Source organism: Papio anubis, chromosome 4, assembly GCF_008728515.1.
Source record: "Papio anubis isolate 15944 chromosome 4, Panubis1.0, whole genome shotgun sequence".
NCBI classification, from domain to species: domain Eukaryota; kingdom Metazoa; phylum Chordata; class Mammalia; order Primates; family Cercopithecidae; genus Papio; species Papio anubis.
Window position 1 is genome coordinate 164,473,120 of NC_044979.1, and position 22,953 is coordinate 164,496,072.

At 40.7% G+C, this 22,953-nt stretch overlaps 1 protein-coding gene across 5 annotated transcripts in view; it reads left to right on the top strand.

Annotated features, from left to right (window-relative positions):
• Positions 1 to 22,953, top strand: part of MAP3K7CL (MAP3K7 C-terminal like) — a 104,324-nt gene that overhangs the window by 51,927 nt on the left and 29,444 nt on the right. For 2 of the 5 annotated variants that reach the window (XM_021935548.2, XM_009202392.3), the window contains 2 exons: positions 7,910 to 8,038; positions 10,422 to 10,530. The exons of 2 other annotated variants lie outside the window; for them this stretch is intronic. In XM_021935548.2, the coding sequence (XP_021791240.1) occupies positions 10,461 to 10,530 (70 nt within the window). In that variant the 5' untranslated portion in view covers positions 7,910 to 8,038; positions 10,422 to 10,460. Of the gene's footprint in view, positions 1 to 7,909; positions 8,039 to 10,421; positions 10,531 to 22,017; positions 22,652 to 22,953 lie in introns of those variants that run through there. One more of the 5 variants, XM_009202395.4, reaches the window with a different exon arrangement.

The following is a 22,953-nucleotide window of genomic DNA, read 5'->3' on the forward strand; positions in this document are numbered from 1 at the left end:
TGTTGCCCAGGCTGGAGTGCAATGGCGTGATCTTGGCTCACTGCAACCTCTGCCTCCCAGGTACAAGCGATTCCCCTGCCTCAGCCTCTGGAGCAGCTGGGATTACAGGTGCCCACCACCATGCCTGGCTAGTTTTGTATATTTTTAATAAAGATGAGGTTTCACTATGTTGGCCAGGCTGGTCTCAAATTCCTGACCTCAGGTGACCCACCTGCCTTGGCCTCCCAAAGTCCTGGGATTACAGGTGTGAGCCACCACACCTGACCGATCTTTTAAATAAATGTTATTCACTGTCTTTGAAGTAGTCCTGCAAAAATAAAAAATACAAAAAAATAGTCACATCTGAATCTGACCAAGTTTCTAGATCCAATGGCTAATTTATGATGGACAAAGATAACAGAGAAGCATATTAAAAAACGTTATAGAGGTGCAACTTTGGGAACTCTATAGTTTCTTTAACAAATAAATTTGCAAAAAAAGAGGGAGGAAGAGTAATTATAGATTTATAAATATAAAAACTTAGCAGTCCATCATGTGTCCAGACTTTGGATCTTGATTAAACATTTAAAAATTAATGGAGAAAACAATTGAAAATGTTTGTGATAAAACTGGAGGTTTGAATGCTGTCTGATGATGGATAACGTTAGGGAATTATTGTGGTGGTGGTGGTTGGTGTGATGGTGCTATTTGGTTGTGTTAAAGAAGAGAGTGCACTTCCTTTTTGGAGTACACACTGGGATATTTACAGATGATGAGAAATTTATGTTTTCCTTAGGATGACATCAAGAAGGTAAAGTAAATCTATCTATACTATAATAACAAGCTTTAAAATTTGGTGCTGTTAGCCTTTCTAGGTTATATTCTTGGAAAAGATATAAATACTAAAATATAAGATAAATGTTATTTTCTCATACAGTCAAAAATATTAAAGGAAATTTATTCTTTCTCCAAGAGTCTGCTGTCTAGGTATTTATAGAAAAAGGAACACAAGCCAGGAGCAGTGGCTCACACCTATAATCCCAGCACTTTGGGAGGCTGAGGTGGGTGGATCATGAGGTCAGGAGTTCAAGACCCACCTGGTGAAGGTGGTGAAACCCCATCTCTACTAAAAAATACACAAATTAGCCGGGTGTGGTGGCGGGCACCTGTAATCCCAGCTACTCAGGAGGCTGAGGCAGGAGAATCACTTGAACCTAGGAGGCGGAAGTTGTGGTGAGCCAATATCGCACCACTGCACTCTAGCCCGGGCAACAGAGCGAGACTCCGTCTCAAACAACAAACAAACAAACAAACAAACACATATGTCACATTTAATTAACTTTATATGGTAAACTGAAATAGTATAAAACCATTTAAGTTTTTATGAATAAAATATTTGATGAAAGATTAATCCATTTAGATAAATAGATAGCTAAATCAAGTTAAAAAGGCAAAACAGTGGCTACACACACATCACGTTATTCCCATCTGGGGAAACCCTGAGTTAGTCCATGCTTGCTTGCTGGCTATACAAATCAAGGGTCCAAAAACTCTGGGCATCAGGTAAAATCTGTCTCACAGCCTGTTTTGGTATGGCCCAGGAGCTAAGAATGGTTTTAATATTTTAAAATATTTGACAAATATCAAAAGGAGAATAATCTTTGGTGACATTTGGAAATCATATGAAATTCTCATATCAGTGTCTGTAGTTTTACTGGAATACAGCTATGCACATTTATTTACTGTTTTTGTAAATAAAGTTTTATTGGAGTCATCCATCATTTGCATATAGTCTATGGCTACTTTCAACTTAGAACAGCAGAGATGAGTAATTGTAACAGAAAGTGTATGGCCTGAAAAACCTAAAATATTTATCTCCTGGCCCTCTACAAAAAAAGTTTGTTAACCTTGATGAAAAAACTGAGTCCTGGAGGTATGAAGTGTCCGATCTAAACTTCCACAGCTTTTGAAGGCAGCATCACCATGCAAACCTAGGTCTTCTAAATCTAGGTATCCTTTGGGTGTGGTTTTTTCCCTATGTTTTTGCCCCTTGAAAAAATGATTTCTGTTTACATAGTGCCTGTTTTATTTCTGGCATTGTTGCACATACTTGTATTATTCTTTTAATTGTCATAACAACCTGTAGGACAGGTACTATAATTATCCCCCATTTTATATGTGGGGAAGTTGTGGCATATAATTTATTAAGGAATTTAACCAAAGACCTATATGAGTAAGAGACAGAGCTGGGTTGGGGACCCAGGTGGCCTGACTTAAATGTTGCACACTGCTCTGTCTCCTTCAGTAAGGGAACCACAAAGCTAGTGAAAGAGAAACCATTGAGTGGTTCAGTGGTTCTAACCCGTCATTCCTCTTTTGAGCTTTGGGGGCACAATGATACAGAGTTGATCATTCTGCTATCTTAAGCCTGAAGTGAACTTGGATTAGGAAAAGCGGCTCCCAGTTACCCTTAAAATCAAAGACTGTGACAGTATATGATCAGAAATCCTTACACTAGAAACATACAATTTTTATTTGTCAATTAAAATAGAAAGAAGTTCCTGGGGGAGGTGCTGTCTTGTTTTTGTCATTGAGCCTTGATCCTTGCTTTGTGGTTTTTCATTGCATTGCCCTACAAGAAGGTTTGAGAAGGAGTAACAACATTACTGCAAGTTAGCACTGCAAGAAGGCTTCTTTGGGAACCTGGGAAACCTTACCTGACGTTTCACGGGGGTCAGGAGCAGAGGAACAGGCTCCTCCAAAGAACAACGGCACAAGACTAGCTCACAATATGCAACAGGTCCCTGTGGCACTTTCTCACCGTGGCCTGCACATGCAGTCTCATGAACCAATTGGAATTAGCATTCACTGTTTTTTCAAACAGGCGATATCAATGCTTTTATAGAAAAAAGCAGGGTTATCTCATACTTTGGGGACGCAGCACCTAGCTGAGAATCGACAGGCCACTGGGAGTGGAGTTGGGGAAGAATGAATTGAAGAAAGTGGCAGCAAAAAGAAGGTTACTTTCTCCCAAGAGACTCTACCCACGTTGCCCATGCGTGCACTGTAGAGCTGTGCCGCTCATCCCGTAGACGTTCAGTCGAACTGGCTGTCCAATGGGCCGTTCAATCCGGGATAAGGCTGTCCGGGCGTTCAGTCAGGACCAGGCTTCAGTGGGCGTTCCATTCGGATAGGCTGTCCAATGGACGTTCAATCAGGATAAGGCTGTCCAATGGACGTTCAATCAGGATAAGGCTGTCCAATGGACGTTCAATCAGGATAAGGCTGTCCACTGGACGTTCAATCAGGATAAGGCTGTCCACTGGATGTTCAATCAGGATAAGGCTGTCCACTGGATGTTCAATCAGGAGGGGTTGGCAAATTATAGTCTGCAGGCCAAATCCAGGCTGCTCTCTCTTTGTAAATAAAATGTTTTTGGAACACAGCCATGTACATTTGTTTCCTGTTTTTGTCAATAAAGTCAGAGCCCATCCATTCCTATACATGTTGTCTATGGCCGCCTTTATGCTACAGAGGCAGAGATGAGTAGTTGTGACAGAGATCCTTAAGACCTCACAAGTGTAAAATATTTCTTTCTTTTTTTCTTTTTTTTTTTTTTTGAGATGGAGTTTTGCTCTTGTTGCCCTGGCTGGAGTACAATGGTGCGGTCTCGGCTCACTCCAACCTCCACCTCCCGGGTTCAAGTGATTCTCCTGCCTCAGCCTCTGGAGTAGCTGGGATTACAGGCGCCTGCCACCATGCCTCGCTAATTTTTGTATTTTTAGTAGAGATGGGGTCTTACCATGTTGGCCAGGCTGGTCTCAAATTCCTGACCTTAGGTGATCCACCCGCCTCGGCCTCCCAAAATGCTGGGATTACAGATGTGAGCCACCACGCCTGGCTCACAAGTGTAAAATATTTCTAATATGGCCCTTTAGGGAAGAATTTTGCTGACTTCTGGATATAATGGAAGACTGATTTGCCATCATGGAATATTTCTTTGTTGGAGACTACCGGCTGCATATGTCACATAGCAATACAGAGCTGACTTTAAAATGTTGGGGAAAATGTCTTCTCAACTATTCTCTAAATGCTATGAATAGCCATTAAAGTTTCTTTTTAAAAATTTCCAGAATGAGAGTCTACTCAGACTACTGAGTCACTATGGCAAAGCCTGGGAATGGGTATTTTTTAAAGGCACCTAGTAATCAGGTACTTTGGAGAAACACTAGCCTGGAACATACCAAGCCTTCACAACATACATATTGAGTTGTACTGAGAAATCGGTATTACATAATTGTGACAATAGTCTGTGGTAGGAGTGTATTACTGATCATAATTCAGAAGCAAGGCTAGAGCTCCGTATGTGAAAAACTCTTTGAATATTATTGAAAATATCTTTCCAAATAACTGTAAAAACACATTTGTTGCTGAAAAGAATAAAATTAAAATTATACATTATTGCCACCCCCAAGAAACATACTGTTAATCTGTTTATATATTGATGCAGAAACACATCCTTTCTGGATTGAATTTATATAATTCTATTAAATTCTTAAAATACCATGTAGTTATTTTGGGTTTAGTTATGGGAAGGGATTTCACTTGGATTTCGGATTTGTTACTCTCTTGAAAGTGTTTGGATAAAGAGCCAAGAAACACATCGTTGCTCATATGGGAACAGAGGAGCTGGTAAATATTAATTGTGACTGTGAAAACCTTGAATTTATGTTATCAGATTCAGAAAGAGAACATTTAGACAATTTAGACATATTCTTTTTGTTCCTTTCTCATTGTTGTCAAATTATCTTTTAATGAAATCTTTGTCTTTGTAGCCCTTTACCAACTGGGCACCTACCACACCTCTCTTGATGTCATTTTTAATGTCATGAGGATGTAGCTGTCAATGCTGCAGCTCGCACAGTGGGCAATTCCAAGGTTCACTTTAATGATTCCAGAGAGTTCTGTGGATAAAGATCTATGCTGTGTTGGTCAGGAGCTGTTGACAGTATCATAGAAGGCAGTATTTCCATTGTGTTTAACATGTAACTGTCTCTTTCTATCTCTGTATGGTTCCTTGAGAGCCTGATGGTCAGTGCAGAAAAGGAAGGTGCTACTTCATCCCTATCCATTCTAACTGTCAGTTTCACTAGAATTCGGCCACTTCCAGTCACCAATTGCTTTGGCAATGTCAGTGTCTCCACAAGCTTTTCTGAAGGCAGACCCGGGGGGCCAATTTGAGAGACAGCACAGATGTGGTATCTGCTTTCCCATCAGCACACATAAGATGCAGAACTTTTATTTTCTTGGGGTGGAACTTGGGTGTCATGATAAAGATGGCTAGTGTCAGATGAACCTGGATGCTGGACCACTGAAGAAAGTGATACTTTTGTCTCCTCCAAACAAAAGCTGAGAGTCGGACTTATTCTTAACTGAAAATTTCAATTAAAAATTTTTTTTTTGAGACGGAATCTCACTCTGTCGCCCCGGCTGGAGTGCAGTAGGGCGCAATCTCGGCTCACTGCAAGCTCCGCCTCCCCGGTTCACGCCATTCTCTTGTCTCAGCCTCCCAAGTAACTGGGATTACAGGCACCCACCACCATGCCCAGCTAATTTTTTGTATTTTTAGTAGAGACTGGGTTTCACCGTGTTAGCTTGGATGGTCTCGATCTCCTGACCTCGTGATCTGCCTGCCTCGGCCTCCCAAAGTGCTGGGATTACAGGCGTGAGCCACCACGCCCGGCCAATTAAATCTTTGATATAGAGTGCATCCTGGTGTAGTGGAAGCAGCTTGAACTAATAATTAGAAAATCTGGATTGTATCTGGGTTCTTAATTCTCTTATGGTCATTCATCCTCAAGCCTGTTATTTGAATTGTCTGTGCCTCAGTTTGCTCATCTGTCAAATTGGGATGGCAATACTGACCATGACTATTGTGTAGGATCTTCTAGAAGATTAAAATGAGATCGTGAATAAGAAATTCACTTTGATAAATTATAATGCATTGGTAAGTTTTATTATAACCATAAAATAATATTAAAACAGTAATATTAATTCCTGAAAAGAATAATCTTATATGTGAATGTTTTAATTATCTGAGTCTATACAGCTGTATTGTTTATATATCGTAACAAATTAGCCTTCCATTCATTAGATTAAGAAAACCTGCTGAGTCCTTTTACTACTGTATTTAATACCTTTTGAGCAGTTTTAGATTTACAGAAAAAAACAGAGTGAAATGTACGTAATTCCCATGTATTTCCTCATCTCTCTAACCCCTAATTAACACCTTTGCTACAATTAGTGAACCAATATTGATACATTATTATTCATTATTAGTCCATAGTTTGCATTAGGGTTCACTCTGTGTTGTACATTCTATGAGTTTTGACAATTGTGTAATGACGTGTATCTACCATTACAGTCTCATACAGAATAGTTTCATTGCCCTAAAAATCCCCAAGCTCCACCTATTTATCCTTCCTTTTTCTCTTCCTGAATCCCTGGCAACCACTGATCTTTTTACAGTATCTACAATTTTGCCTTTTCTAGAATGTCATGTTGTTGGAATTATACAGCATGTAGCCTTTTAAGATTAGCTTCTTTCATTTAGTAATATGCACTTAAGATACTTCCATATCTTTTTCTGGCTTGATAGTTTTTCTTTTTATCCCTGAATGATATTCCATTGTCAGGATATGCCAGGATTTATTTACCTGTTGAAGAACAACTTGGTTGCTTCTAAGTTTTGGCAATTATGGATAAACCTGCTATAAACATCTGTATGCGGGCTTTGGGGAAATAACAAGGAGTGTGATTTGTGAGTCACGTGGTAAAAGCATGTTTGCTTTTGTAAGAAGCTGCCCAACTGTTTACTAAAGTGGGATGTACTCTTATGTTTTCATTCCCACCAGCATGGAATGAAAGTTCCTGTTGCTCCATAGCCTCACCAACATTTGATGTTGTCAGTATTTTGAATTTGGGTTATTCTAATAGGTGTATAGTGGTATTTCATTGTTGTCTTAGTTTGCAATTCCCTAATGACATATGATGTTGATCATCTTTTCATATGCTTACTTGCCATCTGTATATTTTCTGTAGTGAGATATCTTTTAGATCTTTTGCCCATTTTTTGATTGAGTTGTTTTTCTGTTGTTGAATTTTAAGAGTTCATTGTATATTTTGGATGCCAGTCCTTCATCTGATATGTGTTTCGCAGATTTTCTTCCAGTCTGTGGCTGTCTTTGCCTTCTCCTAATATTTATTTTACTTATTTAACCTCAAAATCACAATCCAATTATTTTTAAGTACCAATGACATCCAGGTTTACAGTTTTTAAAAAGGTTGACAAATCCTAATGCTCCATTCTTATTTACCATTGACTCCTTTTGTGGTTGGTTGCATTTGAAGAATGAATCAAGTCATCAAGCCCAACACGGGCTCAACCTCAAACCTCACATTCTTAACCAGGATCATCGCTGCTATCATCTGAGAGTCAGCTTGTGGCCTGTCCAAGTTGGCTGGGTCTGGCTGAGCTGATTGGAGCGGCCGACATTTTTGCTGACTGGAGTCATGCTATCTTTGCCAGTTTGCTGGAATAGACACAGACACCGATTGGGTCACGCTGAAGACATTCCTGTCTTGTGAAGCAAGTCTGTTTGTATTTTAAGTTTGCCAGGACTAATGAATTAAAACATTTGGACTCTCCACAACTTGCTGTTTATCAATGCCTCTGACAGGAGGAGGGTTTTCTTTTGCTCTTGCTTTTTCTAGAAACATGACAACATCCTGGCTGTTAGAGAGGCAAGGAAAGGAGAGAGGGGTTGTGGAGGGAAGCAGAAGGGAAGGGAAGGGAGGTCCCGTGGGACGCTGGGGTCTGGGGCAGAGCAGGTAGCAGCGTGCTGCCCTGACAGCTGTCTCCACTCCTCAGATTGTCAGTGGCTGCTATGCAGCAGGTGCAGCCTGGTCTCTCACTGAGTCTCTACTCCACAAAGGCAACGACTGGCCAAGGCAGTGGCTGGCTCTGGGTTACACAAGTGCAGACACTCAACTAAGTGAGGTAAGCCAACAGGTGTGAAAACTGAACTAAATGCTCGGATCACCAGCAACTTAACCAAAGCTCTGTTACAGCTTGTAGCCGAGAGAAGGAACCTGTGGTTCATTTCCCCAGACGGTGTGATGAAAAGGCAAGTTGGTGTAGGGGTTCTTGTGGTCAATGTTGTGTGGAACTCAAAGTCTACTCAGTCTTGCCACCATCCTTTCACAGGTAGACAGATGTTCTCCATTGAGCAGACGGGAGGGACTCTAATTAGCTGTGTTTATTAATTCCATTTCCTGTAGCTGGAAACCATACCAGAGGACTATTTACAAAATCCTTGAGGTAAATTTCTACCTCTTGTGCTTGATTTCTTGGTGCGGGAAAGTGTTGGGAGATTTAGCCTAAAGAGGAGTACAACTTTCCATCTTTAGATGTTATGCTAAAGTGATTCGGTGATTGTACAACACATAACAGTAAAACTTTTCTTTTTAGCTAAAATGTTAAGGGAATTTTAATGGTTTCTTCTGCTGAATTTGAGATAATCCATGCCATTCCCTAAGTGGCTAACAAAATGCTTGATTCTAAGCAGATAAGACTGGACAGAAGAGTGGCAGAGTTAAGATAAAACAAATCCTGAATCAAATAACAGATATTTTATATTACTCTTTTTTAAAATTAGATGTTTCATGTTACTATTTCTTTCTAACTTAGAATTACATGATATGGACAGTGGAGAGCTTTTTGGTGCATTGCTACTTGTAGTGCTAAATAAATGGGTCAAATTATGATTCTAACTAGATGATAAACAGTTGCTGGTTTTTCTCCAAAGCTATACTAGGGTTTTAGTATAAGCCTGATCTTTTTTCATATGCTGGGTAAGATGATTCCATATGTATGTATGTCTAAATATACATGTATATATATATGTATTGGCTTTGGCTCTATAAATACTTTTAAAAACAAAATTCAGTGTTCTGGACACTATTTTTAGATAGAGGAAAGTTATGGGAAAAAGTCAGAAACCGTGCTGTGAGAAAATGTCCTGCTAAGCATTTCCCAGAATCTCTTTAAGGATGGCTAAAGAGATTATTTATACTTTGCCATTTTTAGAGATATTTCCCTTAAAATATCATTCAGGTTTTTTGGTTTACTGTCTACATGAGAAGGAAAGTAGAGGGTTTAGGGGAGGCAGGACTAAAAATAGAAAAGTTAAATATATGTTTTTAAATAAAAGAGATATCATGTATTTGTAACTATCTTTTCCTAGTTCCCTGTAGACATCAAATTATCAAATATCTTGGTTAAAATATATTTGGGCTAAATTCTCTGATTATAATCAGAAATATTCATGTGTTTTTGCCTATTCCATTTTATCTGCAGGATGTTTTTTTCCCTTCATTCTACCTTAGTTAATTAATTAAATGATGATTTGATAGATGGAGTAGAATATCTATAGGATATTTTTGAGTCTTGTCTTTTGCTTTTATAGATTAAGATGTGCAACCTTAGAAATGTTTGATAGACTTACAGGTAATCAGATATTTAAAGCACATGATATTCGTAATATAACAGATATTTTAAAGTGGCTTTTGGTATTCTTTATTTACTTATTTTTTTTTTTAGACAAGTCTCACTCTGTTGCCCAGACAGGAGTGCAGTGGTGTGATCTTGGTTAACTGCAACCTCTGCCTGCTGGGTTCAACCGATTTTCTTGCCTCAACCTCCCAAGTAGCTGGGATTACAGCTGCCTGCCACCACGCCCCACTAATTTTTATATTTTTAGTAGAGACGGGGTTTCCTCATGTTGGCCAAGTGAGTCTTGAACTCCTGACCTCAAGTGATCCTCCCGCCTCGGCCTCCCAAAGTGTTGGGATTACAGGCATGAGACACCACACCCAGCGACTTTTGGTATTCTTTAAATGATTCCATGAAACTCATTCTTTACCACCCTCAGATTAATAATTCAGATTTAATTTGGGCTTTTGAACACGAAAAGCTAGTCTAATTTGAAGCCATCTGATACCTTATTAAGACTATATCTCTTTTTATCCTCCTCAGTTGAAAGTAAAATACTTTATATGACCTTAATGGGGCAGGATTGAACTGGTCAGTATGAAAGGATTCTGAGCAAGTAAGGCAGGTAGAGATATTTCCAATATTTCATTCATTCTAGATATATATTGCAAAAGCAATTTTTTCTTGAGCCAAGAAAAAAAAAAGATTTAAATGGGGCAGGCAAATACTTTTGACGTAGAAAAAGAAAGCTCAAAACTAGGAGTATCTTTAGAATAAGCAGATAATGCTTACTAAGCTTAATAACTTCACCTGTAATTTCCAAGGGCCTCTGAGTATTTAGGGGGATGATGCTAGATAAAGTGACAATGGCTCTCTCTTGCTGTCACAGCTGGAAGACCCAGGAGAAGGCAGAGGCTCAGGTGCCCACATGATCAGCACAGCCAGGGTACCTGCCGACAAGCCTGTACGCATCGCCTTTAGCCTCAATGACGCCTCAGGTATACTCTGCTCTGGAAGAAGCGTTATCTCCCTCGTACCCCACCTTTCCAGCATCTTTTCCAATACCACGCCTCTGTGGGAAATTTAAAGTTGCATGCTCGCATGACCTGATGATGGGGAATGTGATATTTCATCATGCATCGTTAGATGGTGGCTTCCAGAAATGCCTCTAGTGATGCTTTCCTCCATCTTGAATCCTTGGGTCATTTAAACTCATTTTTTTCCTCCTCCCTCCTCATTCTAGCTTTCTTTTGGAATAAAATTCATTGAGCTATAACAATTTCTAACAATAGCAAAGTGTGTTATTAAAACTGCATGAGGAAACATTTATTAGGAGCTGGCAGTTGGTTAGGTAATATGAAAATATCACTGTTCCGTTTCCAGCAACATTTGCTGAAGCCTAAGTTTGAAATGCTGGTTTCTCACTGGTGCTCCCACACTTCTGGCTAAATCAACAGACTTCAGCAGGAATGATGAATGGGACAGGTGAGGAGGAGCCTCTCTAAATAGTAAGGTCTGAGGTGAAACTGCCATTCTTAGAGCCCTTCGTCATGGCTCCCCTCAGTGACCTCTTAACACACATATTGAATTGCACCACTTTTGAACAAAGGACCTCATGTGGCGGGAGGTCACAGTGCTCAGGAAAGGAAGGCTTGGCTCTCTTCCACTGGCGCCCACCATTGCTCTTAGCTTAATGTCATCTGCTAAAATCACATGCTTAAACAACATTACCATTTAAACTTTGGGTCTTTTGAGGACTCTGTCTCTCTCTCTGTTCCTATAACGCCCATATAGGGATGATGCTTTAAAAAGTAGTGATTGGCCCAGCACGGTGGCTAACGACTGTAATCCCAGCACTTTGGGAGGCCAAGGCAGGAGGATCCCTTGAGCCCAGGATTTTTGAGACTAGCCTGGGCAACACAGGGAGACCTCATTTCTATTTTAAAAAAGTAATAATTGAAAAGGGACAGGATCACTCCAAAATAATGCAAAGTAAGGAGCTCTGTGAAATCTGATGTCACACAACCATTGCAGGCTTGGGGTTACTATGCCAGGCAACACATTTAACCTGGTGTTTCCTAGACTGTTAGCCTCCAATGGAGATGTATTCCATAGTAGGAAGAGGTGAAGGCTTGACTCTTCATAATCTATTTTTCTAAACGTCTTTCCATGATCTGCCGTTATACTGTGTCCTCACTCAGGGTCACTCTGAAAGACAGTGGTAAGAAGAAATCCTCCCAACAGGCAAATCAACCTACCCCAACATAGAAATGACAACTGCCATTAACTATACTTCTCTGTCATAATAAGCATTCACCTATATTCTCTCTCATCCTTAAAACAACCATGCTGCCGGGCACAGTGGCTCACGCCTATAATCCCAGCACTTTGGGAGGTCGAGGTAGGTGGATCACGAGGTCAGGAGATCAAGACCATCCTGGCTAACATGGTGAAACCCTGTCTCTACTAAAATTACAAAAAATATTAGCTGGGCATGGTGGCGGGCACCTGTAGTCCCAGCTACTCGGGAAGCTGAGGCAGGAGAATGGTGTGAACCCGGGAGGTGGAGCTTGCAGTGAGCGGAGATCATGCCACTGCACTCCAGCCTGGGTGACAGAGCAGGACTCCGTCTCAAAAACAAACAAAACAAAACAAAACAAAAAAACGTGCAACGTAGGCATTAGTATTAGTATTCCTTATGTACAGAGACAGAGATTGCCGCCCAGAGACCACACTGTAAGTAATGGAGTTATGTTCTGAACTCAGGGCCCTAGGCTTGAAGTCTGAACTTTCTCTGTTTTTCCATGCTGCTTCTCCAAAAGGAAAAATGAAAGCCCTTTCTGTTTTTATGCATTTCATGAACGCAAGATTTCAAGGAATAGTCAGTGCTTTTCATGGCATCTTGAGTGGCTAGCTCTCAAGACACACACATGCAAGCCCAAAATCCAGAGGGAAGGAAAATGTATAATTTCCTTTCTTTTTCGGTCATGCTGCATGTGAGCAGAACAAGCCCTGTTACAATCAACAGCCTCACAAAGAAAATTTCAGTATATAAAGCTTATTTATCTCAAGCAGTATTATTACATTATAATTTTGGACCAAATGTACTGTTCCCTTGTCAACATTGTAACAAAACTTAATTTATTTACAGAAAAGAGCCATGGAGAGGTGAAATCTCCATCTTTGGTTTGCCTGAATAACCTTTCTTGAAGTACGAGATGTACAACTTGCAATTAATTTGTCACCATTGTTGGAACTCTCTTGGTCTCTGAGTAGGAGCTCGCAGATGTTTCTCATCCATCAATTTATATTGGTTTGTTCCAGTCTCTTTCTCTTCTCTTTCAAATGACTCCAGAATGCCCACTTTCAAAATTCATGGTTTTTAATAGGTAGCCTCCAAAAGGGATTACAATTTATTTTAAATAATTCCTACCCTCAAGCCCCACCAAAAGATGCTTATGAAAAAAACTCCCCAAATTAAGTATTTTAATCTTATGGTCAGTGTGTCCCCATATCTCTAGAAAGGGCACCTACCTGGAGAACCTAGGGCAGGAGCTGAGGTTCAGTGTTTCTCAACCTTGCCTGATTAAAATCATCACCTGAGAGCACTCATTGAAAACACATGTTCTAAGGCCCCCACTCCTATATATTCTGATTCAGGAGACCCATTATTGTTGTAAGAAGGAAAAGAAAACCCCCTCCTATGTTTTATGCATATCACAAATGCAAGATTTCAAAGAATAGTCAGGGCCCAGGACTCTGTATTCTTGCACATACATGCGGCTCTGAGTGCCCGAAAAGATGCTTTGCAGATATTTGGGACACTCCCTTTGAATTCTTGAATAAGGAACATGTGGAGTGTCACACAGGAAAACACTTGCCATCAAGCGAGCTGTGCATGCCTTTTGAATTCCAGTGCATGTGGCCTGCAGACCACACATTTAGGGGGAAACAAAGGAAAACCCCCTAGACTTTCATAGTAAATGAGGGCACTAGGTGGACTTTTTGGGAGTGATTCTATATTGTTGGATTTATTGTTGATGAATAAGCAGAGTCCATGAGAAAAGGAGACATCTTTGCTTGTGAATATTGACATGTTCATTTCTTTCTTTTCTTTTGTTTTTGTTTTTGTTTTTGAGAGAGAGTCTCTGTCGCCCAGGCTGGCATGCAGTGGTGTGATATTGGCTCACTGCGACCTCTGCCTCCCTGAGGCGATTCTCCTGCCTCAGCCTCCCGAGTAGCTGGGATTACACGCACCCACCACCACGCCTGCCTAATTTTTGTATTTTCAGTAGAGACGGGGTTTCACCACATTGGCCAGGCTGGTCTCAAACTCTTGACCTCAGTCGATCTGCCCGCCTCAGCCTCCCGAAGTGCTGATAGGCATGAGCCACTGCGCCCGGCCCAACATGTTGATTTCTGATAAGCCTAGTCTAGTGCTCATTTCATCTGGTCATTTCAGGACTATATATTCCTGAGATGATTTAGTGTAGAGGTTAAGGACATAGGCTTTACAGCCAGAGAGGCATGATTTCTAGACCTACCTCCAACACTATTTGTATGATCATTCCACCTTGCTGAAATTCAGTTTCCTATAAGATGAGAATAGTAGTATTAATTCACAGGGTTGTAATAAGAAGCCAATGACACCTTATAGGTAAGGTATTTAGCAGAGTGCTTGATACAAATTAAGCATTCAACTTATCCCTGAAATTATAACTGACTGTGGAGTATCAAGGGAAATGTATACCACTGAGTAGTTGTGTCTCACCTACATCTCACACTTCTGCTTGACATCAAGGTAGATTTTATAGCATTATTGACTGGCAGTTATTTGGGGACTAGTTATGCAGTTAGTAGATTGTTCATGTCCTATTTTTCCTCTGGTCAATTAGCTGAATTTATTGGGTTTCAGTGTTTCCAGCACTCTGCCAAAGGTGAGTGGGATGTGCAAAAGAGAACAGTATGACCTCCCATGGGCTTTGGAAGGCAGAGGTGTTTGGAGAAAAGTCTGTGTCACCCAGAGCAGTTAGTAATAGCTTCTTGGAAGAGGTGATAGTCAAACTGGGCTTGAGGGCAGGTAGAGTATAGAAGAGCAGTACAGGACAGATGCCATTCCTGGGTACTAGATACAAAAAAGGGGGCTACATATCTTGTAACCAGTTTTCTTTCTTTTCCCTCTAAACAGAAAGCAGGAGCAAAACGTAAGAGTCAGGAAGAACATGGTGTGTTCAAAAAAGACTAAAACTAGTCGTTTGGAGCAGAGGTCTGAACTGTGGAAGAGTAACATGTCTACGTGCCCTGCTTGAGCCGGGCATTGTTTTAGATACTTACATAGGGTACCTGTTTAGATAGCAATAGACTAGGGTTACCAAGTCAATCTTCAAAGTTCAGCAAAAGGGTTTGGACTTGATCAAAAGTGAAGAAATGTCAAAAGTCCTTAGAAAAGGGAATAATATGATGAAAATGGTAAATGTTTGGTGGAATAGTCTGGAATGTGGAGAGATGGGAGAATGGAAGAGGCTTTTTATAATGGTACCAAGTGATGAGAGCCTGCATTAGATACTGTAATGGGATGACTGAATTCAGAGTCCATTTTGAAAGAAGGGTTGAAAGGACTTGGTGACAGACTGGCCCTGGTAGATGAGGAGTTGGTCATTGTTCAGTGATAGCAGAATGAGCCATAAGACTTTGAATAGAACATGGACCTCCAGGGGTCCTTAAATAAAGGAAGCAAGGTTTTGGAGCATATATATATATATATATGGCTAGTCAAGTATATATATATTTTATATATATATTTTTTTATATATATATATTAGTTTTTAAAGTAATACTTAGCTAATGGTAATTTCCAGAGGCAGTGATGCCTGTCTTTAATGAGCTAATGATATGAATGATAATCAGTATGATTTCTAAACTGGGAACTTCAAAGAGTTAAAACTTCCTAAACTGGAAACTTCATGGAATTAATTCTCTTAATAGAAAAAAGTGCAGAAGAAAAATATGAATCCTACCTCTTGGGTTATTCAAGAATCACTGGCCCTTCTCCAGCTAGAGGGAATTTAGAGTTGGACAGACATTAGGATTTCTTGTTAATTATTTGAGACTTTTCTTCATCTTCAGCTAAGCTAAAATCTGTCATGCTCCTTGTAAATTTAGACCTTGGCTTTGGAATTCTCTCTGTCTTTTGCATTTTTTAGAGCAGTTTTTTGTTTTATTTAGAAAGAGTCAAGAATACTAGTATCAGCTCAAGCTGGTAGCTTTTAATATTTTGTTTTTAAAATTCTTTCTGGCCAGGCACGGTGGCTCATGCCTATAATCCCAACACTTTGGGAAGCTGAGCCAGGAGGATCACTTGAGGCCAGGGAAGACCAGCCTGGGCAACATAATGAGACCTATTTCTGTAAAAAAATAAAAAAATAAGCTGGGCGTGGTGGTGCATGTCTGCAGTCCCAACTACCAGGGCACTTGCTTGAGTCTTGGGGATTGAGGCTGCAATGAGCCATGATTCCACCACTGCACTCCAGCCTGGGTGACATAGCAAGACCCTATCTCAAAAACAATTCTTTCAGGCTATTAGAAATTTTTTATATCTGGATATGAATTAATTGTATGACATTTAGTTTTTTTTCTTTTTTTGAGACAGAGTCTCGCTCTGTCGCCCAGGCTGGAGTGCAGTGGCCGGATCTTGGCTCACTGCAAGCTCCGCCTCCTGAGTTCACGCCATTCTCCTGGCTCAGCCTCCTGAGTAGCTGGGACTACAGGCGCCCGCCACCACGCCCGGCTAGGTTTTTTTTTTTTTTGTATTTTTTAGTAGAGACGGCGTTTCACCGTGTTAGCCAGGATGGTCTCGATCTCCAGAACCTATACCATTGGTGTCTCTTTTAAATAATACAATTTTCTCCTCAAATATCAGGATGTTTTGTGTGGTAGGGAGAATTACATGGAGTGGTTGCAATAGCTACCTTTGAATCTAATGCAACAAGTTGGGTGTTATGTGAAATCTTTTTGTGTACACTTCTAAAACTGGCTCTCAGCAAAATTGCGGTGCAGGTGAAGTGTCTTTTTATTTATCGTTATTTTTTAAGGCTAGTCAAGTAAAACACTGAGAGAAAAGAAGGAACAAAGAAATCTGTTGCTGGTTGTGATTAATTAATTGTAAACACCATTGTACTCGGACCAGCCACCAAGTGTCTTTTGTCGCTGTCCTCTTCCTTCAACCTTTTCCACCTTCAGTATTATTCTCCTTGTCCGCCTCAGGATCCTAAGGGTTTCTAGTAGTTTCTTCTCTCCATACTTTTAATCATTGTTCTCTGGAATGACTCTAGAAAACCTCATCCACGCTAAGCTATAAATGAATATTGAGTTTACCATTTTCTCCTCTCTTCTTTTTTTTTTGAGATGGAGTCTCACTCTGTCACCCAGGCTGGAGTGCAGTGGTGTGATCTTGGCTCACTGCAACCTTCACCTCCTGGGTTCAAGCCACTCTCCTGCCTCAGCCTCCTGAGTAGCTGGGATAACAGGCGCCCGCTACCACACCCAGCTAATTTTTGTATTTTTAATAGACATGGGATTTCCCCATGTTGGCCAGTCTGGTCTCAAACTCCTGACCTCAGGTGACCGCCCACCTTGGCCTCCCAAAGTGCTGGACTTACAGGCGTGAGCCACGGCACCCAGGCCCCCTCTCTGGCTTTTTTTTTTTTTTTTTTTTTTTCCATATTCACAGGGAACTCTGTAGGAAGTTAAGGGGTAAAGTTCCCACTAGGATTTTAGACACCAGGAACCAGGAATTTGCAGGAAACCGAGGCTCAGACAGTCACTATGAACTCTCTCGAATCACCTCTGTCCCAACATGAGCTTACATTTAAAGCTGTCTCAGCATGCAGTGACAACATTCAGTCAAAAGTGCCTTAAGGGCAGGGTGGAAGGTGGGTGTCTCCTATATTTACATTTCTGATGGCGCGCAGAGTTGAGAACTATAGTAGAAACGTAATTATGAAACACTTATGAAATCAGTAATGCACTATCTGTAACCACTTGGGGTTCATTATCCTGGTGTCTGATGAAAAGGCTGAGATCCTATGGGATTTATTGGTTGGAATGTATTACTTAAAGTTGTGAAGAAAGGCCAGAAAGGAAGTGAATGTTTACTGAATACTTAGGAGTAGTGCTTTTACTGGCATCTTCTCATCAATTTAATATTGGCTGCAGCCCCACAGGAAGGTGCTATTCCACTCGCTTTCACAGAAGTGGAAATGAATGTTTGCTAAGTGAGATGAAGTGACTTGCTTCAAATCATGTAATTAATAAATAGAAGGAGGGTTCAAAGCCAGGTCCTCAGGACTGTTACTTAATTGCCCATTTAGAGGCAGAGTTCATGTTATGAGAGAAAGCTCAAAGCTTCCTGACAACGAATAGCTTCCCAAGGGCCATGGGGTTGATGGAGGAAGGTTACTTCTGGTATGTTGTGGTAGGAGAGAAGAAAAAAAGGAGTAAATTTTATTTGGTGGTGTGCTAAAGGATAAATATACTTCCAGTAGGTTCTTGTTTGTTTGCTTATTTATTTCTTTATTTAGGCACGGTCTCACTCTGTTGCCCAGGCTGGAGTGCAGTGGTGCAGTCTTGGCTCACTGCAGCCTCAACCTCCTGGTCTCAAGCTATCCTCCCACTTCAGCCTCCCAAGTAGCTAGGACTGCAGGCATGCACCACGATACCCAGTTTCTTGTTTATTTTTTGTCGAGACAGCATCTCACTATGTTGCTCAGGCTAGGCTTGGACTCCTGAGTTCAAGCAATCCACTCATGTCGGCCTCCCCAAGTGCTGAGATAACAGGCATAAGCCACTGAACCTGGCCCCGATAAGCTCTTCTTGAGGCAGGTGCTTTTCAGACAGTGAGTATGTTATAACCTAAGCCAGTCAAAATATTCTAACAACAGGATAAATCAATGACATTCACAAAATGATAGCTACAATAATTGTGAATAGGTGTTTCCAAGAAACATAAAATTTGTCCTTGGCTGGGCGTGGTGGCTCACGCTTGTAATCCCAGCACTTTGGGAGGTGGAGGTGGGGGGATCATGAGGTCAGGAGATGGAGACCATCCTGGCTAACACGGTGAAACCCCATATCTACTAAAAATACAAAAAATTAGCTGGGCATGGTGGCAGGTGCCTGTAGTCCCAGCTACTCGGGAGGCTGAGGCAGGAGGATCGCTTGAACCCAGGAGGCGGAGGTTGCAGGGAGCCGAAATCGCATCACTGCACTCCAGCCTGGGTGACAGAGTGAGACTCTGTCTCAAAAAAAAAAAAAAAGAAATTGTCCTTGACTAAATCAAGTCTCTTTTTGCTGAGCAAAACCAGTCTACTGATGCCTGGTCTTATTAGTCTGACAATTTTAGGTACTGGTTAAGATACCATCATGTTTATTAATTTATAAAGAACTGAAAATCTGCTTTGCCATACGAAATCTCTACCTTTATCCATATCTGCGTTAATATTCATATTCATCTCTGTAGCTATACTTGTAATTTTATGGGTCCTGAAAATCCGATGTATATTAAAGGATTCACATCTCTAGCGTTTAATAAGCAGGAAGCAAAGTTTTAAGAAGCTTTTGATGTGTCTTAAAACTATGTGATACTCTAACAAGGACTTAGGTATCTAGAAATTAAACTTTTTGGATATATTAGAAATGTGCATTGGTTACCTTTTGTCACATATTTTATTCCTAAAAATAAAATATTAATTTATATTTAGATTTAAAATGACAGTACTCAAAGACCTTTCATGCATAAATATTTTTTTACAGTCTTTCATATGAAAAGTGTTTGTAAGTAAATTCTTTTTTTTTGAGACAAGGTTCTTACTCTGTCACTGAGGCTCAAGTGTAGTAGCATGACCTCTGCTCACTGCATCCTTCACCTCCCATTCTCAAGCAATCGTCCTGCCTCAGCCTCTCAAGTAGCTGGGACTTCAGGTATGTGCCACCACGCCTGGCTAATTGTTTTGTATTTTTTATAGAGATGGGGTTTTGCCATGTTACCTAGGCTGGTCTCAAACTCTTGAACTGGAGCAATCCTCTCACCTCAGCCTCCCAAAGTGCTGGAATTACAGGCATAAGCCACTGTGCCTAGACAGGAGATCCTTAAATTCACATTTAAATGAAGAGAGTAAATCCACAAGACCTGAGGTTATAGCTGCATCAGGGAAATCTCCCTTAAGTGGCAGAGGGAGAACTCAGTAATTAGAGTCAGTGACCTTAACCCTGTGTGTTGCCTTTATATTATTCAGATGATGAAGAAGAATAATTTCCCATCTCCTGCCACTACTCACATATCTACACACACAGCTGCCCTGTCTCCACATTACCCCTTTGGTCAGGTTGATGGTGAAAAAGAATGAAAAGTGAACTTAATTATATTAAGCATTCATTATTATTACTGGTTATTTTCTGGGTGCTGGGCTTTAGGATAGTGATTGACATACACATTCCTTTATCAATAGCAAGTTTCAGAGACAGGTAATACCCTTGCCATTTTGCAGAGCAGGAAACTGAGTCTCAAGAAGATTATGCCAATTGTTTACATTCACCAATTAAAAAGTGGCCAACCTGAGATTCAAATTCAAGTCTGTGTCCTACTGAACACTGTACTGACCTGCTGTGTTCTTAGTGGTTAGGAGCCTTCGTAGGCAAACAGTTCCCAGGAAAGTTTCTGTATGAGCCTCAGCACTTAAGCCACTACCCAGATTCACCTGCCTTGTAAGTGTCAGTTTGTCCCTGGTGACCTGCAGGACAATTTACAGGACACCAGCACTCAGAGGTCATACTGCAGGTAGAATTAACTTCATAATTTACAGGGCATGGTGCAAAATGAAAATTCAGCGTTCCTCATTCAAAAATTATTAAGAAATTCAAGACACTCTAGCAGAGTATTAAATTAAGCGTGGGGCCCATATGGAGGGAGGGCTCTGTGTGATCACATAGGTCCAGTGCCCATGAAGCCAGCTGTAACTGCAAGAAATGTCAACAAATTCAGTGGATCCTGGGCAAGGCTTCCCCTTGTGTTCTGCTTGGGGAGTGCAGTGGGCTTGGGAATGTCCTCTGGGCATGGCTTCCCCTCTCCTGAGGTCTTCTCCATGTGGCAGCCTAAACACTTTTTAACAAGGATTTAGGGCTTCTCAACTTACACCCCAGTTATGTCTACAATGGTGAGCACAGTGGGAAGGAGAGATGATTGACTGCAAAACACAGTGAAGATGTTGTTTAGAACAGTGTTCTCAAAACCCAGTCTGGCTTTGATGAAGTTTTCACCCCTCTGATATAAAGAAAGAAAGAAGGGTACGACAGTGAGGTGTTTTGGGTATATGTTTATTTTCATCTGTAAAGCTAAATATAATGACCACTCCTTTACTCTATGATTGCCTTATGATTTTGGTGTTGAAATGTTCTCTCTATCATAAAGGGATACTAATGATATTCGGTGGTCATTTTTGAATCATCTTCACTAGCCAAAGAAATAGTTGGATGCTCTTAAGATGTAATTCCCAATATTTTAGGGACTTTTTTTTTTTTTTTGACATGGAGTCTAGCTCTGTTGCCCAGGCTGGAGTGCAGGGGCTTGATCTTGGCTCACTGCAACCTCCGGTTCTCACTGCAGCCTCCTGGGTTCAAGTGATTCTCCTGTCTCAGCCTCCCGAGTAGCTGGGACTACAGGCACACACCACCATGCCAGGCTGATTTTTGAATTTTTAGTGGAGATGGGCTTTCACTGTGTTGGCCAGGCTGGTCTCGAACTCCTGACCTGAAGTGATCCTCCTGCCTGGGCCTCTCAAAGTGCTAGGATTACAAGTATGAGTCACTGTGCCTGGCCAGAATATTTTAGGGAAAATTTTACTGGTTCATGAAATACAAGTCTGAGAACCTGTGGACTAGTAAGTGCAGAAGAGCGGAGTGGGATGATAGAAAGAGCCCAGGGCTGGGGGACACCCCTTAATCTTACATGGCCACGAATCACAGAGTCTTGGGTAGCTTCTTTCCCTTTTTGGGGTCCTTGTGTTTAGCTCTACTCTGAGGGGGCTGGACCAGACGGTTGCCTAGTCCTTTCCAGTTTCAATATTCTCTGCTAACTGATTGCTAGCTCTCATTGCTAAATAACAGGGAGGATTTGGATTACAGACCCAATGTGTCCTATTTGTTCAAGTTATGGAGAAACACAGAGAAGACAATTGAAGGGAATCTACAAACAAAAGAATCCTGAAACCAACACAACAGCTGCTCAATAGATGTTGAAAAGAGCCCATCGTCAAATGTACCATGGTACATCACAACGGTTGGGTGGTCAATAGGAAAGTTCTATCTTAAGGACATTGGCTTCGTCACATTGTATTTGCCAAACAAGCAGTGAACATCTGTTTATATAAAAAATTTTCCTCTTCTCTCCTTTATATTTAATCCTTTAAAAACTTTCTTAGGATACATTTTGCTTGGTCTGGTAAGTCTACAGTGCCATTTTGAAGAGGAAGCCTTCAAATTACTTCCTTAATGCATTAAAAATATGATAAAGTGATTTGCTCATTTTGCATAAGTCTCAGCCCCAGTCTTGCACAATAAATATTTGGTAAATAGATTTTAATAAAAGTATACTTGTGCTGTGATTTTGTCCCATTATAAACATATCTAGCAACTATTTTCTTTTGAAAAAAGCTAAATTTGCTGGAGGGTCTCTTGTACAGCTACTGTACAGTCTACTTTATGCTTCTGGAATTGTCAAAACAAACTTAACTGCTGTCAGGAACTCCGATCCGGTATCACTGTCAAAATGTTTTACAACGATTCAGCCAAATGTTTTTGGAACAGCTGTGCTACTAGTCAGCCTGAGTCATTTTCCTTCTTTCCTTTTGGCCCAATCCAGTGATTCATCATCCTGCTTTTAGAATATTTGCCTATTTTTAAAACCAGTCAAAGAAGGCAGCCACTGTTTAAAAGTAAACACACCACACATCAACTTGGGGCAGCTTTGTAAGCAGCTTCGCAAGCCCTGAAATTTCTGGCTGCTAGGGATGCCAGCTAAACCAGATGGCATCAAACAGTGAAATACAGGCCTGGCTTTCAGACTTGGTAGGCTTCGTACATCTGTCTTTGGTCTTCTTGTTTCCGCTGCTATTTCCTGCTTGGGTTAATCCAGCTTGATCCATTCTTTAACAAAAGTCTTACTTTTTATTTTGCTCGACTCTCTAAAACATCCATATGTATGTTGATTTCTATGTTAATCAATTAGACTTTTATTTCAACTCAAGGAGTCCAATTTGAAGCTACTTTATTTATCTGTAAAATTATCAGTATGGTCACATATGTTTGACTGGACATGGTGTGACTATAAATAAGGATGTAGATTTCCACAGTGGGCCTCATTAATTCTG